We start from the raw sequence: 12,729 nt of genomic DNA, 5'->3' as shown, positions 1-12,729 counted from the left end.
TCTTTGTAAACCTGTATGAATGCTGAATACGAAAGATACAAACAACATCGGCTTCCATTGTATTGACATAAAAACAGAGGTTTCTGAGACATTTCTCAAAATATCTTCTTTTGTGTTCCAAAGAAATACTCATACAAGTTGTTTGACATGAGGGGGAATAAATGAGTGTAAAAAAAATTGTATTAGATTTAGCAGATCTTTTTCTTAAATCAACATGGTAAATGCTTTATTTTGTGCCCTTTGAAAAAGAATTCATAACATTTCATGTTTGTAAACACTGTTTGCAAAGTTATGATCATGCGTTTATTTCAGGTGCTGAAGGATTGAGAGTGGAGTTTGATCGCCAGTGTTCTACAGAAAGAAGGCATGACCCCCTCACCATCATGGATGGAGCCAATAGGATTGTGTCTGTTCGATCAGGTGACACTTTATGAACCCTTTTCTTAAATTCAAAATGTTTTTTTGGGCTTTGGTCTAGTTTTTAATTTCTAGGCTTGAACTTTTATCGGACTTAAAGCCGTGTCTACTACATAACACGTATATTATGCATACATGAACTTTTATTTTGGATGCGATTAATCACGAAGAATCGTTTGACATCCCTAATAGGTTGGCTGGAACAGCACTCCGAACAACAGTATTTAATTTAAAGAAACACATTTCTGTTTGAGCATGCTGTATAGGTTACAGCATCTACTTCCTTTCAGGTCGTGAGTGGTCTGATTGGTCCAGTGAGTTGAGGATTCCCGGAGACGAGCTAAAGTGGAAGTTCACCAGCGATGGTTCTGTCAATGGCTGGGGGTGGCGATTCACCGTCTACCCTATCATGCCTGCTGCTGGTACAGCATTTACAATACTTCACTGAATAATGTTTTGTTGTCAGAGGATTACAAAATATTTGATCTTCTATCTTCCGTAGGTCCTAAAGACCTCCTGTCAGACCGCTGCATTCTCTCCTGCCCCTCTATGGATCTAGTTACATGTCTGCTAGACTTCCGTCTCAGCTTCGCTTCGAATCGAAGCATCGTGCCGAGGTTGGCAGCATCGCTTGCTGCTTGTGCCCAGCTCAGCGCTTTGGGTAGGAGTATTGAACAGGAAGTAGCCTGTGTTTTCAAAATTCTTGATGTTTGTAATGTTTTTGTATTTGTTTGCATTATTAGCGGCTGGTCATCGCATGTGGGCCCTGCAGAGGTTGCGCAAACTCCTGACCACTGAATATGGCCAGTCCATCAATATCAACAGGCTTTTAGGAGAAGGTGAAGGAGAGCCTCGCTCAATGGTCAGTTCATTCACATATACATCCACATATGTTGACCGATTTTTGCTTTTCTTAAATGTATTATTGAATAGCCTTAACATATAACATGTGCAAAATGTTTTGTAGAGTTTTACTGGAAGTGCACTTGCTGCTCTGGTGAAAGGACTTCCTGAAGCATTACAGAGACAGTATGAGTATGAGGAACCCATTGTTAGAGGAGGGAAACAGCTGCTCCACAGCCCTTTCTTCAAGGTGTGCCTCAAGGCCAAAAAGACACACAGCTCAAGCTGTCCGTTTTTCAGAAATAATTGTTTTTTGGCCATTTTAGGTGCTGGTGGCGCTTGCATGCGATCTCGAGTTGGATACTCTTCCTTGTTCTGCTGAAACGCATAAATGGGCGTGGTTTCGCCGCTACTGCACTGCATCCAGGGTGTCAGTGGCCATCGACAAGAGGACCCCCTTGCCCCGCTCTTTCCTGGACGAGGTGAGATTTCTAAATAACCGAACACGTTTCGTATGATTTAAGAATGCGAGCTAACAACACCGTCGTCAGGTCGCCAAGAAAATCAGGGAGCTTATGGCAGATCACGAGAACATGAACACGCTTCACGAGAGTCACGACCTGTTTAAGAGAGAGCAGGATGAGCAGCTAGTACAGTGGATGAACAGGTAAGCGTAAAGGTTGTGGGTTCATATCCAGGGTACGCATGCACTGATAAAAACATAGCTTTGTATATAATATGTCGCTTTGGATAACCCTTAATGTAAATCTTTGTCGTTCTATAGGAGGCCAGATGATTGGACGCTCTCAGCAGGCGGCAGTGGGACCATCTATGGTTGGGGTCACAACCATCGGGGTCAATTAGGTGGTATTGAAGGAGCAAAAGTCAAAGTTCCAACCCCAACAGAAGCCCTAGCCACATTGCGTCCCGTGCAGCTCATTGGTGGAGAGCAGACCCTGTTTGCTGTCACGGCCGATGGGAAAGTGAGTCATTTTTGAACGGAAATAACAAATCTATTTTGTTTTTCCTACTACAAAAACACCATTAGTCCCAGAAATTAGTATTATGATTTCTTAAAATATTAAATGATTATTTTATAATAATCTGTAGTATACAAATTTAATTCACATTTCTAGTACCAGTGGCTTTGTCTGTTTAACCTCTTTGACTTGACTTTGGCTGTTTTCAGCTGTATGCTACTGGATATGGCGCAGGTGGGCGTCTGGGAATCGGAGGCACAGAGTCTGTCTCCACCCCCACTTTGCTAGAGTCGATCCAGCATGTTTTCATCCGGAAGGTGGCGGTGAACTCTGGAGGGAAGCACTGCTTGGCGCTTTCCTCTGAAGGAGAACTGTATTCATGGGGTGAAGCTGAAGATGGAAAACTTGGCCATGGCAATAGAAGGTCAGGCTGCGCACTGTGACGGCTTCTAATGTTTAGTACCTTTGCAGAAGCCAAGTTTAACTTGTAATGTTGTTCTTCTCCACACTGAAGACAGTGTCAACACAAAAGCATGATGATATTACAGTCACTACAGTAATACAAAGATTTCTGTGCCATGCATTTCATTAAGTTGCAGACGTGTACACAATATGCACAATACAATAAAATGTATATACAATACAGTGATGGGTGTCACAATTTGTTTCTAGGTTTTTTCACCAGTGCTGTAGCTTTGTAGGACAGTACTCAACATGCCAGAATGTTTTAGAGGTTTTAAGCCTCTCAAATATGTGCACGAGACTCTCTTCTTGTACTTATTGTACAGTACAGTGTGTGACTGGTACTGCTCTTTTCTCTAGCCCATGTGACCGTCCACGCGTGATTGAGTCTCTGAGAGGGGTGGAGGTGGTGGACATCGCTGCCGGCGGGGCCCACAGTGCCTGCATCACAGCTAACGGAGAGCTCTACACATGGGGCAAGGGCCGCTACGGCCGCCTGGGTCACGGGGACAGTGAAGACCAGCTGAAACCAAAACTGGTGCGTGAAATGTGACTTTCTTTCTTACACAGAACACAAAAGAAGAAATTCTAAGAATGTGGGTAAACGAACAATGTCAGGACCCATTGACTTGCATTGGTTTTGTGTCAATACACGAGAAGTTATCGGGTACCACCTTTATTTGGTTACCAATATTATTTAGAATATAACAGAATATTTCATTGCGGGTGTCCTATCCTTTTAAAACCTATGCAAATGCCTGAATGATCTTTTTTATAGCTGTCCACTGTAGTACGATGAAAGCAATACGCTTGGACAGATTTGACATTTACACCACATAAAAAAAAACCTCCCTATCGAATGTTTGTAACAATAATGGAATGTCTTTGACCTTTTTGTGAGGCATTTAGTTTGCTTTTCTTATCAAATATAATACTAATTATAATTAAACAATATATTATTGTGATATACTATTTATCTATCAAATAGTCTTCAGGTCAAGTAAAGGTCTGTAAAACCAATCAAATGAGCCAGTGATAAATTTGGCTTTGCGATATTATCCGAGCGAGAGAGGACCTTCCAGAAGAGTAATTTCTTTTGTCATGTTTATGAAAATAGCTTGTTTTTCTCCAGCACAGAAGTGTTAAAATGTGTTTGTGTTTGTTCAGGTGGAGGCTCTGCAGGGTCATCGGGTGATAGATGTGGCGTGTGGCAGTGGAGATGCTCAGACTCTCTGTCTGTCTGATGATGATATGGTGTGGTCATGGGGGGATGGAGACTATGGCAAACTGGGCCGAGGAGGAAGCGATGGATGTAAAGTACCCATGAAGGTAAGACCACTGCTTTACATACTCTAAAACAAAGGATTTTCCTGTATGAAATGTCTCGTACCTTAAATTTCTTTCTGTCTCTTTTAGATTGACTCATTAACAGGATTGGGGGTTGTGAAAGTGGAATGCGGCTCTCAGTTCTCAGTGGCTCTCACCAAATCTGGAGCAGTCTACACATGGTACTCAATAGTGATGGATTAATGTGTCAGTCAGATCTTTTAAAAAGACACAGTGTTTATTTAACACAAACATTAGTTCTTCCTTGTTCTAAAATTGATCAAAATCTAATATCAGTGAATAATACAAGTAATAACAAAAAAGTTAAAATACACCTTTTCTATAATGAAATTGTGACATATAAGCATTATATAGGCTATCCCACAGTCAATCTTGGAACACTTTATTGAAAAAAATGGTTTTTGACTTCTAATAATCAATCCCACAATGCAGTGATGCATAAACCACCTGTATCCTCACTAAATAAAGACTAGAGATATTGATTTGTCTGTTTGTGTTTAAGGGGTAAAGGCGACTACCACAGACTAGGACATGGCTCGGATGATCATGTCCGCAGACCCCGGCAGGTCCAGGGTTTGCAGGGCAAGAAGGTCATCGCCATAGCAACGGGCTCTCTTCATTGTGTGTGCTGCACAGAAGATGGTGAGCCTTTTATTGGACTTTTTAAATGTTTTTTAAATAGGAGGACACTCGCCATTATCTTGTTTAGTGTAAAAAACTTTTCAACTTTACAGCTTGTCTGGAACTAGTTGTATTTCAGTGACATATATCTAAATTATAAATGTCCAGGTGAAGTGTACACGTGGGGTGACAATGACGAGGGTCAGCTCGGAGATGGGACTACCAATGCTATACAAAGGCCAAGGCTGGTGGCAGCTTTGCAAGGCAAGAAGATCAACCGGGTGGCATGTGGTTCAGCACACACCCTGGCCTGGTCTACCAGCAAACCCACCAATGCTGGAAAACTGCCCGCTCAGGTACCGCACAACTAATTATAGCTCAACCAGTTAGAGAAAAAAAGATCTCCAAGATCAAAATATTTGCCACTTTTACATGTTTAACATGTATTTTGTGTGTAGGTCCCTATGGAGTATAACCACCTGCAGGAGATCCCCATCATAGCCTTGAGGAACCGTCTCTTGCTTTTGCACCACATTTCTGAGCTCTTCTGCCCCTGCATCCCAATGTTTGACTTGGAGGGGCGGCTGGGTGAGACCGGACACGGCGTCTCTGTTGGTTTTGACACTCTTCGGGGAATCCTCATATCACAAGGAAAAGTGAGGATGCATTTGGTTCTACATGTTAATCCTATATACTGTGCTCAGTGATGCCTTTGTATCTACGCAGACTTTAAGATTTTTTTAATTATTGATTAAATATTAAAAAAACTAATTGTTTTTTGTAGGAGGCAGCATTCCGGAAAGTGGTGCAGGCGACCATGGTTAGAGACCGTCAGCATGGGCCGGTGGTGGAGCTGAACAGGATACAGGTTAATCTCATAAATTAAATTGGAATTAAGGTCTAGTTGCTAGGCTGTGCCTAGTCAATGTATTATTTTCTAGTCTTCATTTATGGAAGAAATAGGTCTCCAAATTTTATCAAACCTTTAACGTGGTTCTTTTTTTAGATGAAGCATGGTCCTGTGATTCACTATCTTACGAATGTGCTGGGTCTTTTTTACAGTTAGAATTGCAATCCAGTTGTAATGAAGCGTAACCCTGATGTGTTTCTTGTTGCAGTTTATTATAGAGCTGTCAACTCTTATTCCGTAATGTTGTAATGTCCTTTTAAAGAATGTGTTCTTTATGGTTTTTGGATCTGTTCTCTGCTCAGCACGAGATTCTTCATGAGATTTACCTCTAAACAATGTCTCTTCATGGGTCAGCGGTCCTCTAATGGAGCCCCCGAGCTCTGGTTGTGTTCTCTTTAGTGATCTATTATGTTTTACAGGAAACGTACGAGTACAGTTTATAGCTCAGGGCAGAAGCGTATATAAAGAAGCATAAAAACTTTAACCCTCAGGTCAAGCGTTCTCGCAGTAAAGGTGGTCTGGCAGGGCCTGATGGCACTAAGTCTGTGTTCGGGCAGATGTGTTCAAAGATGAGCTCTTTCAGCCCGGATAGTCTCCTGTTGCCGCACCGGGTGTGGAAGGTCAAGTTTGTGGGTAAGTTCCTACTTTAAAAAAATATATACTTTTGGAAAGAATGTGAATGGATCATGTGATCTTGTTGGGTGTGTACTGTAGGTGAGTCGGTGGATGACTGCGGAGGCGGATACAGTGAATCTATCGCAGAGATGTGCGAAGAGCTACAGAACGGACTCACCCCACTCCTCATCGTCACTCCAAATGGCCGGGATGAGTCTGGAGCCAACCGAGACTGCTTCCTGCTCAACCCAGCTGCCAAGTCACCTCTGCACATCTCCATGTTCCGCTTCCTAGGTATCTGAATATAAACATGCCTGTGTTTCCAAAATCGATGAGATTGTCAGAATTTGTTAGTTTTATTATATCTTATTTTGTGTGTGTATAGGGGTGCTTCTGGGCATTGCTATTCGTACAGGAAGTCCTCTGAGTCTGTACTTGGCTGAACCTGTGTGGAAGCAGTTGGCAGGCATGAATCTGACTATTGCTGATCTCAGTGAGGTCAGTATTTGTGTGCGTGTGCGTGTGCGCGCACACTGTAAATGAAATTGTTCTTGTTTACGGTGCATTTATTTATGTTTATAATATAGTGTCAATTTATACCTGAAGTGGTAAGTGACTGTATTTTGAACCTGAAACCTGCTAAGTCTGTTATATAAATGACTAGAAAGTACAATGTACACACGCTCATTCTTTGAATTCATTCTGATCGTGGTCAGCTGACATGAGCGACAGGTCACAAACCCGAAATAAGCTGCTTTCTCCAAAGCTATGCGTTACACGACATGTACATTACAGTCGTGTGCATTTCACCATCATTTAGCAAGTAAAGCCCAGAAATATGAAGATAGTTTAATGAACTCTGTGGCTGTTGTGTATAGAGTGTGATGGTGTTCCAGAGCTGTGTGTGTGTGTGGGCACGTGTGAAGTGTAGTGAATGTGAGCTCCCTCCTGCGTTCATGCTGGCATCATGTGCTGGTGAGATGTCTGCACTAATGCCGCTTCACGAAGCAGAGCGCCTCTCGCTCACAGAGCAGCTGTTGTTTGCCCCCTTTCGCCTGGAGGTATCAGAAAGGTTAAAATGAACGAATGCTGAGCACAAGACAGCAGTGAGACGCGCACGCACATTCTTTGTCCTTTTTCTGTGGTCATTTGAGCAGGTTTCCATGTGCAGTAGATGATGCTGTATCATGAGCAGGTTTAAAAGAAAACATCCTTTTTATATGCAAAATGAACATGAACTAAACAAACAAATGAACACAACAGCTGTGGCTGAAACCGCTCCATATCTCAGTATCATTACATTGGTTGTCTGCCTTTTTGAAGCTACTCCATTCCCTGTATTCATTCACTCTTTCCCATGATTCTTCAGAAAGTGCATAAAGCAATATAAAAATGATTAAAGTTACATGGTGGTTTCGATTGAGAAGAAATGGACTTCTAACTAGACTTGACTCTTACCCTCTTGACTTTCTTGTGTTTTAGGTGGACAAAGACTTCATCCCCGGTCTGATGTATATCAGAGATAATGAGATGTCTGCGGAGGAGTTCGAGGCCATGCCTCTGCCCTTCACTGTGCCCAGTGCCTACGGACAGGAAGTCCAGCTCAGCTCCAAACATTCCCACATCAGCCTAGAGAACCGCAGCGAATATGTGCGGCTAGCAATAAACTATAGGTGTGCCTCGAGAACTGTAACATATCTCATTGTTTTATTTAGTCACACACACACAGAGTTGACTTGACCCAGTTCTGTTATTATTTCTCCTCCAGGCTGCATGAGTTTGATGAGCAGGTATCTGCGGTAAGGGAGGGGATGGCACGCGTGGTACCCGTGCCTCTTCTCTCTCTCTTCACTGGCTATGAGCTGGAGACCATGGTGAGTACAACCACACGAGGTAACCATTTACTTTTTCTTCATGCGTGTGACTTGATGATGAATGTTTGTTTGTAAAGGTGTGTGGAAGCCCAGACATCCCTCTGCATCTGCTCAAGTCAGTGGCCACGTATAAGGGTGTGGAGCCCACGGCTCCTCTGATCCAGTGGTTCTGGGAGGTAATGGAGTCTTTCTCCAACACGGAGCGCTCGCTTTTCCTCAGGTTCGTCTGGGGACGTACGCGTCTGCCCAGGACAATTGCAGACTTCCGTGGACGAGACTTTGTGGTGCAGGTAACTTGAAAATGTCATTTGAAGGACCTTTTACCCCCCTAAATGTAAATTCTGAAATCAATTATTCATGTCATGTGGTTTAAAACCTGTATATGATTCTTTCGTCTGTAAATTTAATTTAAGAAATGTCTTAAATGTGCTTTTGTGTCCATACAATGGAAGTCAATGGGCTTCAATGTTCTTTGCTTACCAACGTTCTTAAATATTTGGTTGAGAGAAATATTAATGTTTGTTGCTGTCCTAAACATAGCAAACATGCTTAAGGAACATATTCTCAGAAGTACCAAGTGTAATTTATCTTATATGATATTTCATCACTTTTCCATTTCACCAGGTGCTAGATAAATACAACCCACCCGACCACTTCCTTCCCGAGTCCTACACGTGCTTCTTCCTGTTAAAGCTGCCTCGCTATTCCTGTAAACATGTTTTGGAGGAGAAGCTAAAGTATGCCATCCACTTCTGCAAGTCCATCGACACCGACGACTACGCGCGCATCGCTCTGACCGGCGAGCCGGCCGCAGATGACAGCAGCGAAGACTCTGACAATGAAGATGCCGACTCGTTCGCCTCCGACTCGACGCAGGATTACCTGACAGGACACTGAACTCTGGTTACACTCCCCGTGTCTCCCGAACACACACGTATACACACACATACACTTACATTGAGTTGACAAAAATCTTCAAAATAAACTGCCAAGAAAAAAAAACCAAGGAATTTAAAAGAACACTGATGTGAAGGTGTCCGTTTTAACCTCACTTATTAATATGTGAATAGATACAAATACTACTAAGTGAAGAGAACTAAGTGTATATCATTATGTGCAATTAGCTTTGAAGCACTATTAAATTGAAGAGCAAGTTAAGAGTTTTTTATCTTTGTTGGGAAGAGAACAAGAAAACAGATGAAACTGCACATTTCTTTGTGTTAAGCGTCGTGTTCACGTTTTATTACAGAGGATATACCGCTTAGCCTAGCACTGTGGTAGATGACTCCTGACAGGCGAAGATCTCCACGTGAACATTTATGATGTGTCCACTGAGTAGTATTATGAATATAATCTCCGCCTCTTCATTTGAAAACAGCAGTGTTTCTTTATGAAACCCTTTTTTTTAGCTCTGAGAGGGTCATTTGCTCATTTGTGTTGGTCAGTTGGAGCCTGATCAAGGGCAGTTTTTAGGTTGTCTGTCACTGTATCTTCGGTTCTTCTCATACGTGTCTGCACTGTTCTCTTCAGAGAATGTATATAATTTGATTGTGCCATGTGTTTGAGACGTCTCATTCCCAGGTTATAAATAAATGTTCTTTTCTGTTAATAAATTTGACCAAATTGTTTTTGTACATTTTGCGAAGGAGCTACAGTTTTTATTATTTATTATGAACTACATTTCTCCATTTGGAGATTCAGACGATTTTATCCAAAGTGACTTGCGATGCATTTTGGGGACATTTTATCCACATTACCTTAAAATCTCACCAATGGTCATGGTGTCAGTTCCAAGGTTTACCAATTGGGATACAGGTACTACAGAAGCTTCATGAATATGCATATATAAAATATTTATATAGTTTTCAAAGTTTGGTAAGTTTATTGTTGCATACATAACTGTCCATATTCCTCATAAATGGACTCATGAAAAATTATTCATAAATTAATCATAAAATAGAACAATTTTATGTTCTGTAAATAGATTTGGGTATTATTGTTTCTAGCACATTTAGTTCACAGAAATCTTACCAAGTATGTGTCTCTCAAAAACGTTGATCTTTTTTGTCACATCCATACAACATTTTCTCTCTTTTTTTAACATGGCAAATTTGTCTGGGCTTCAGGGGTTTAGTAATTATGACCCGATGGTTAAATATATTGGTAATAAATACGTTCTCTTTTTAACTTTGTCCGAAAATGTCACATCCACAACACTGGAATTCCCCATACAATGCTTAAACAAACATGCTTTAAAGTAATATTGTAAAAAGTTTTGAAAGTTCATCCAACTTTGACTTTCACATTAGTCTCATGTGGGATTTCCTGAACCCTATAAGACGCATTCCTTTCAAACATGAATGTAAAGAGTTTAATCTAATCCCCTATGATGTGTACTAGCTTATGTGGTGAAAACTGACCCCCCTCTCACGTGCAGCCAGAGAAGAGTCAAGTGATCTTTACTCGAGGACCAGCTGGTCGCTGTAGTTCCCTAAACATTACTCTTGGTTCACAGCATTTGTTGTTAACGGGTCATAGTATTAGGCGCAGGGGTCAAAGGTTACCCGGCTTCTCTACTCTGCTTGCGTCAGAGCGTGATATACCACGATGACGAAAAGACCTCAGGGCTGCATGGGAGAGAGGAAAGAAAGCGAGGGGAGGGGAGGCTTTTTATGATAGCTTAATTTGGCTCAGACATCAGGAGCATTCTTAACCGTCTTAACATTTTTTTTCTTTCATAAGCAGAAATCACAGAGCACATTATGCTGGAATGGGTCAGGTGCTCTGCTCATGTCTGCTTGGCTCCAGGCTGGAGAAATGAGCAGTGAGGGTTGTAGTACTGTATTTCCATTAGTGTGGAACTAATATCCTACAAGGTTTAGCTTTATTACTGCTTTTTATCTCACAAATCGGTCAAGCGTCCGGTGAAACTAGGCACTTTTGGGGGGAAAAGTCAGTTCTTAATGAGCCTGTGCAGTGTTTTCTGTTTTGTGTACACTTTTTTGCATTTCTTATTTTGATTGGTTCGAATTTTTTAGTTTGGTTTAGTTTTTTACCATGGCCCTGCGGACAGTGCATTTTCACTTTAATATTATGCTAATGATATCGATAATGTAACCAACTTTTAGTAACAATTTCAGACTGTGTCTTATTGGAACTCCACTTGGCAATTCCAGTGTTTGTGGATGGGACATTTTCAGTCAAAACTTGAAATGTAAATTCTCAGAGAAATAATTATTAGCAATATAATGAATCATGTTAAGTTCAAAATTATCAATCTATGCACAAGTTTTTGAGAATTCATGCTTTATGGATGTGAAAGAAAATAATGCCAGTTTTAAATTATAACATGTGAATTACAATGTACAAAAGCAATAATACCCAATAAATAATGGTGTGACTCTTTATAAACCATAAAAAAGTTATTTTATTAAAAATTGTATGCATCCATTTATATATGTTATGTATATGGAGGGTTATGGATGTGACTCTGGAAATGTTTGTTTTAGAACACTTTGAGAATACTTAAACCACCCAATCATTGACATTGACAACTCCGTGGACACTGATGGAAAAGTTTTTTTGGTTCATGGAGCCTCTCAATAGTTCACGGAAGTTACTGGCAACGCATGGAGCTACAGTAAAACAGACCAATTGAGGTGAACTTTTAACCCATTTCAAGACATAAGTCGTTTGATAAAGAAAAATGAAAGAAATACATTTTTTAAAGAAAAAACATCTTCCTGGAACTACCTGAAGGCTCCATGAATCACGTTGCATGGGAAACTCTCTCTCTCTCTCTCTCTCTCTCTCTCTCTCTCTCTCTCTCAATGGTTCTGATCTGACATATGTGTATGGTTGAAAACCTTTGATAAAACCCTTTTTATTCATCTTAAGGTTGATATTTGCGTGAAATCACCCCACAGTATATTTGATATCCATCCATCCATCCATTTTCTACCGCTTATCCGGGGCCGGGTCGCGGGGGCAGCAGTCTAAGCAGAGATGCCCAGACATCCCTCACCCTAGACACTTCCTCCAGCTCTTACACCGAGGCGTTCCCAGGCCAGCCGGGAGACATAGTCCCACCAGCATGTCCTAGGTCTCCCCCGGGGTCTCCTCCCGGTCGGACGGCTCTACTCCGAGCTCCTCCCGGGTGACCGAGCTTCTCACCCTATCTCTAAGGGATCGCCCAGCCACCCTGCGGAGGAAGCTCATTTCAGCCACCTGTATCCGGGATCTTGTCCTTTCGGTCATGACCCAAAGCTCATGACCATAGGTGAGAGTAGGAACGTAGATTGACCGGTAAATTGAGAGCTTCGCCTTGCGGCTCAGCTCTTTCTTCACCACGACGGACCCGGTACATCGACCGCATTACTGCAGAAGCTGCACCGATCCGTCTGTCAATCTCCCGTTCCATCCTTCCCTCACTCGTGAACAAGACCCCGAGATACTTAAACTCCTCCACTTGAGGAAGGAACTCTCCACCAACCTGAAGTGGGCAAGCCACCCTTTTCCGACTGAGGACCATGGCCTCGGATTTGGAGGTACTGATTTTCATTCCAGCCGCTTCACACTCTGCTGTAAAACGTCCCAGTGCATGCTGAAGGTCCTGGTTTGAAGGGGCCAACACGACAACATCATCCGCAAATAGCAGAGA

At 41.9% G+C, this 12,729-nt stretch overlaps 1 protein-coding gene across 3 annotated transcripts in view; it reads left to right on the top strand.

Moving 5' to 3' along the window:
• The window catches only part of herc2 (HECT and RLD domain containing E3 ubiquitin protein ligase 2), a 50,943-nt gene extending 41,221 nt beyond the window's left edge, over positions 1-9,722 (top strand). For all 3 annotated transcript variants that reach the window (XM_079460445.1, XM_079460444.1, XM_079460443.1), the window contains exons 71-93: positions 313-420; positions 708-839; positions 920-1,078; positions 1,161-1,279; positions 1,385-1,510; positions 1,587-1,742; positions 1,812-1,927; positions 2,045-2,243; positions 2,450-2,664; positions 3,063-3,240; positions 3,870-4,031; positions 4,119-4,210; positions 4,552-4,691; positions 4,839-5,026; positions 5,129-5,326; positions 5,455-5,538; positions 6,072-6,213; positions 6,295-6,489; positions 6,581-6,693; positions 7,678-7,868; positions 7,964-8,069; positions 8,147-8,359; positions 8,694-9,722. In XM_079460445.1, coding sequence (XP_079316571.1) covers positions 313-420; positions 708-839; positions 920-1,078; positions 1,161-1,279; positions 1,385-1,510; positions 1,587-1,742; positions 1,812-1,927; positions 2,045-2,243; positions 2,450-2,664; positions 3,063-3,240; positions 3,870-4,031; positions 4,119-4,210; positions 4,552-4,691; positions 4,839-5,026; positions 5,129-5,326; positions 5,455-5,538; positions 6,072-6,213; positions 6,295-6,489; positions 6,581-6,693; positions 7,678-7,868; positions 7,964-8,069; positions 8,147-8,359; positions 8,694-8,966 — 3,605 coding nt within the window. In that variant the 3' untranslated portion in view covers positions 8,967-9,722. The remainder of the gene's footprint in view (positions 1-312; positions 421-707; positions 840-919; positions 1,079-1,160; positions 1,280-1,384; positions 1,511-1,586; positions 1,743-1,811; positions 1,928-2,044; positions 2,244-2,449; positions 2,665-3,062; positions 3,241-3,869; positions 4,032-4,118; positions 4,211-4,551; positions 4,692-4,838; positions 5,027-5,128; positions 5,327-5,454; positions 5,539-6,071; positions 6,214-6,294; positions 6,490-6,580; positions 6,694-7,677; positions 7,869-7,963; positions 8,070-8,146; positions 8,360-8,693) is intronic.
• The last annotated feature ends 3,007 nt before the right edge of the window (positions 9,723-12,729 follow it).

The sequence above is a fragment of the Barbatula barbatula genome, assembly GCF_947034865.1.
Source record: "Barbatula barbatula genome assembly, chromosome: 7".
In the NCBI taxonomy this organism is placed as follows: domain Eukaryota; kingdom Metazoa; phylum Chordata; class Actinopteri; order Cypriniformes; family Nemacheilidae; genus Barbatula; species Barbatula barbatula.
This window is presented reverse-complemented; position numbering and strand designations above follow the sequence as displayed.